Raw genomic sequence first — 5,227 nt, 5'->3', positions numbered from 1 at the left:
CTATTTCGCAATCCAAAACATAAGTTTTTGTCAAAAAAAACTTACTTTTGGTACTACAAGAAAGCTAGTTAGAAATTAGACTTAAATTACCCATTTCAGAAATCATTGTTATTTTGGTAAATCCTGAAAGATTTAGTTATTTCCTCATTCAAATACACAAGTCCAACTAAATAAATAAATTTATATTGAAAAACAGTTATAAATCTCCCAAAGCGCTGAAATATCTTTTAAATAAAATTTTAAAACAAACGTGAACGACGTCGTAGCGCTGAGGACACTTTTCGCCCAAAATTACATCAAATACACACAGTGAAGAGACAAAACGATTCTAGGATTTCAAAGACTCATACAACGCGGCGTCTATCTTCTTCGCCCGCTACGAGCTAGGGTTTTTTCTTCTTTTACCTCCTTCAAATCATCAAAATCGAACCCTAAATTCCAACCGATCTTCGCTCACCCATTTCTTTCATCTCCCTTTCAGAAAAAACGAACGGAAGATCGTCATTTTTCTTCTTCTTGTTCTCCTTCAGGTTCTAATTGTTACTGGTGTTCCGTTCTTTCTCTTAATCTCGGCCTTCTTTTGTTTTACAATCTCGAAGCCCTGATGAATAGTCTAGAGCTTAGCCGAAATAACGATTATTCGTTTGCAGGGTTTTCTTTTATAGGTAGGACATAGCGAGAGATTAAAAAAGGGGTATCAGTTTAGCGAGAAATGGATGGAGGGCACCCTTTCGTTAATGGTGACGATGAGCAACTACAATTTGACAACCTTAATCAAAATCATGAAGATTATGATGATAATGTAGATGATAGTGGTGGAGGCAATGAGATAAGGCATTCAATCAATGACAGTAGTCGTGACTCTTCCGCAGGGTTAGTTTGTTGTTGTATAGTTTGTGTATTTGGTTCAATTTAGGGCTTTTAGAAATATCTGTTATGTGTAGTATATTAGCTTAGTGTAGTTACTCATCAAATTAATGTGATGTCTGGTTTCAATGGTGGGGGAGATATATTCCTCCTGTGTTCGCCCAGGATATGAAAAAGATGACCATTGTGTTATGAGTTTGAAAGTTAACTTGTAAATTTTCTTGTGTGGTAGAAAACTTTTTGTTGGAGGCATTGCTTGGGAGACTTCAGAAGGTATGTTAATGCAAGCTTAATTTCTTGATGCTACTCTTCTTTGATATATCATGTTGACATGTTTATATCTTATCATTCTTCCTTTAAAAACCGATGAATTTTCTCCATAACTAATCAATCTATGTTCTGTTTCTCATATCCAGAATCCTTCAGCAGTTACTTCAGCCATTATGGGGAACTTACAGATTCTGTGATAATGATGGATAAAATTTCTGGGCGACCACGTGGATTTGGGTTTGTAACATTTGCTGATCCTGCTGATGCGGATAAAGTCTTGGAGCAAGATCATGTCATAGATGGCAGACCAGTAAGTTACCTTTTCATGATTCTATAATATTATATGGCATATAATTAAGGGTCACAAAACGGGCGGGTTGGGTAATGATTCAAAACGGGTAAATTTTAGGTCGAGCCGGGTTGACCCACCATCACCTTTTTGTCCATTTTTAGAGTTTTATAAACAGTTACCATGCTAAGGTCACTAAACTAACATTTTAAACACGTGACATATCGCTAAACCCTAAACTAACATTTAATGGTTACTAAATGACCCAAATAACCGGTTTCCCTAAGTTTAATGACCTAATTGGCAAATTAAATAGTTTGTTATACAAATTAGGCAAAATGAGAGGGTTGGTTACTATAACAGTCAACTAACCCTTACATAAACTGTATTATATAGGTTTAATCATTTAGCTAAATTATCATTTTTTTTGCTATTTTGATGTGTTCTTGAATTAGGTTGAAGTGAAGAGGACAGTTCCAAGGGAGGATATGCAGGGTAGTAGAGGTGTATCAAGAACAAAGAAAATCTTTGTTGGTGGTATACCATTAACTTTAACAGAAGGTAATAATAACCAATGATTTGATTTCTTAATGGAAAAAAACTGAAATTATGGAGTCCTGAGATGTGATGATGTTAATGTTGTGTTGTAACTTTGATTTGCAATTTGCAGATGAGATGAGGGAATATTTCTTGTCTTATGGGGAGATTGTAGAACATCAAATAATGCTAGATCATGTCACTGGTCGATCAAGAGGCTTTGGTTTTGTTACATTTGATAGTGAAGAGGCTGTGGATAAGATTTTTGCTGATGGTCAACTGCATGAACTTCAAGGCAAACAAGTAAGTAAATTTATTGTTTATGCTGACTAGTCGATTGTATAATCGAGTGAAGAAAATAAAAATTTGGAAATAAATAGACATTCTAAAATCTTTTAGGAAAAAAAATTAAGGTCTTTTGGTTGGATGGAATGGAATGGAATGAGTCATGATCATGTTTGGTTGGCTGGTAAGTTGTAAGAATGGAATGAATTTTCATGAGTGTTATATAGGGTTAATCTCAAAAAAGACCACATATATATATATATATATATATATATATATATATATATATATATATATATATATATATATATATATATATATTGATTAAACCACAAGTTTAGTTTTTACCTGAAAAAGACCTGGTATTTTTCCCTTTTTTCCGAAAAAGCCCTCAACTTTGTATTTTTTTTCTGAAAAACCCTCAACCTTCTAAATGCTTCCAAATAAGCCCTCAACTTTTTTTTAGATTTTCTCGAAAAAACCCTCAAGTTTTACAATTTCTTTTGGCAAAAAATGACTAAAAGGGCCAAATCGGAAAAACTGAAAAAATACAAGGCCTTTTTTAGGCAAAAAATAAATTTGAGGTTTAATCTGGAAAAAATAGAAAGTATAAGGTCTTTTTTGAGATTAACCCTTTTATATATTATATGTGAATATCATGTATAATTTTCACTCTATTCTATACATCATTTAGTTCTAATTAATAATATAAATTATTTACAAAAGCTAAAAAGAAGCATAATAAATGCTCACTAAAACTCATTTAAGCTATAATACAAATAATATTTTCAAATTATTATCAAAATAGAAAATTGTCCTTTAATTAAAATAATGAAAATTTTCAAAAAAAAGTGTCATAAAAAGTACATAAATAAGAATGAGAATTATCATATGAGTTTTATATATTGCATGTGATATGATGCATAATTTTAACTGTATTCTTTTTCTATACATCATTTAATTAAAATAAATTATTTACAGAAGTTAAAAAAATATACATAATAAATGCTCATTAAAACCCATTTAAGTTATGATACAAATAATATTTTGAGACACATTAAATTACCTCCTATCTTTTATGCCTACAAATATTCCCACCCACTAAAGTGTCACATTCCATATTTTTTTTTTAACTATCATTAAGAGTATATATATTAGGAATATCTACTATAATAAATGAAGGTTTTTTTGCCACATGTCTTCGTCTCATTCATTTGGACACATGGCATTTTCTAGAATTTTTAAAATTTCTATTTTCCACTAGTCATTTTATTGTATTTTTTATTTTATTAAATTAAAATTCCACATTTAATGTGTAAGGTATATATGTAAAGTATTTATTAGAAAGAGTTTATATATAATGTTTTTAATACATTAAAGTCTCATTAATTTTAATAATTCAAATTTTTCTTATTTTTTTTTTTTATAAATTCAAACTTTTCAAATTATTAAAATTTTATATTTATTTTTTTAATTAAACCCATGTAATACATGGGTCTCATACCTAGTATCAAATAAAATCAAATTGAATGGTGGAAAGATGACACTTGTCATAATTTTAATGGAATGATACAAAAAATAATTTCATGTTATTATCAAAATAGAAAACTGTACTCTAATTAAAATAAAGATAAATTCCATAAAAAGTACATAATTAAGAATGCAGTTTTATCATTCCATTCCATGATGGAATGAAAGGAATCACATCACATATTCACATTTTCTTTTAGTTTCAGTGCAATGTACAATTCCATTCCTTTATCTATTCCATCATTCATACTACACACTACGTTAACATTTGTATTGTATTTTTAACAAATTAAAGACTTGATATGATATTTTGATTATACTTACTAGGTGGAAATAAAGCGGGCCGAGCCTAAACGGGCTGGGGCTGGGGTTGGCGGTGATTTCTCATATGACAGCCGGTCACGCCGTGGTGGTGGTTCCAAGTCCTACGGTGGTGGCTTCGGTAGGGGTGCCGCCGGGTATGGCGGAAAAGCAGATAGAGGGTATGATGATTATGGCGGTGGTTATGCTGGTTATGATGGTTATGGTGGAGGGTATGGAGGCGGCACTGCTGGTTTTTATGCTGGTTATGGTGGATATGGGTATGGGTACGGGTTTGGTGGGCCCATGTATGGTGGTGCTGGCTATGCCGGTTATGGTGGTTATGGCGGGGCTGCTGGTTATGCTGGAGGTAGGGGTTATGGAAGTGGTAGTGGTAGTGGAGGTGTTGGTGGTGGTTATGGTGGTAAAGGTTTTGGTAGGGGAGGTGGTGGTGGTTATGGATATGGATACGGATATGATGGTAGTAAAGGATATGATAGCAGCAACGGTGGTGGTGGCGGCAGTAGTGGCGGCAGTGGTGGTGGAAGGTTCCATCCCTATAGGAAGTGAAGACCATATGAATTATGATATAGGTAGATGACGATATGGAAAATTTGAATTTGCAGTTTCTGTTATGCTTTTGATTTTATATGTGAATTAATCTTGAATTGTATTTTATTAGAAGCTTAGAAATGAGTCGAGGAATTCAAATTTGTAACTTATAGAACTCTATTTTCAAAACAAATCAATATCGACTTTTTCTTGATCAAGTTCATGAAATCGTAAAGCTTTATGAGGTTTTTTAGGTTTTTTATTCTTAAAAGCTTGTTTTTTATGTATTTAGTATTTTATTTTGTTAATATTAACTCTTCCGGTTTAGTTAAAGAGCAATAAACTTCCGATTCAATTAAAGAGCAAAAATCCAAACAAGAATCTTCAAGGAGTCAAATTCGAAATGGAAGTTGAAAGTTAAATTATTTATTTTATATTATATTGTTGGTTAAAATTGCGATTATGACGATATGGTCTCATCTAAAGAAAATCGATCCTAATCTTTATTGGCTGTTTTTTGTTAGGATTGTATGATCGTTAATATATATATATATATATATATATATATATATATATATATATATATATATATATATT

The 5,227-nt window shown here is 31.7% G+C and overlaps 1 protein-coding gene across 3 annotated transcripts; it reads left to right on the top strand.

Moving 5' to 3' along the window:
* Positions 1-308: 308 nt before the first annotated feature.
* LOC145042837 (uncharacterized) lies at positions 309-4,848 on the top strand. 3 transcript variants are annotated; one of them, XM_078991333.1, is made up of 8 exons: positions 309-388; positions 482-530; positions 651-873; positions 1,100-1,140; positions 1,284-1,447; positions 1,882-1,987; positions 2,097-2,266; positions 4,106-4,848. In XM_078991333.1, the coding sequence occupies exons 3-8, from the start codon at positions 713-715 to the stop codon at positions 4,646-4,648; spliced, it is 1,185 nt and encodes a 394-aa protein (XP_078847459.1). In that variant the 5' UTR covers positions 309-388; positions 482-530; positions 651-712; the 3' UTR covers positions 4,649-4,848. The 3 variants fall into 3 exon arrangements, with proteins under 3 accessions (XP_078847459.1, XP_078847458.1, XP_078847460.1); XM_078991334.1 differs by having other exon boundaries at positions 315-382; XM_078991332.1 differs by having other exon boundaries at positions 311-530.
* The last annotated feature ends 379 nt before the right edge of the window (positions 4,849-5,227 follow it).

The sequence above is a fragment of the Lactuca saligna genome, chromosome 4 (genome assembly GCF_052625555.1).
Source record: "Lactuca saligna cultivar CGN05327 chromosome 4, ASM5262555v1, whole genome shotgun sequence".
In the NCBI taxonomy this organism is placed as follows: Eukaryota; Viridiplantae; Streptophyta; class Magnoliopsida; order Asterales; family Asteraceae; genus Lactuca; species Lactuca saligna.
This window is presented reverse-complemented; position numbering and strand designations above follow the sequence as displayed.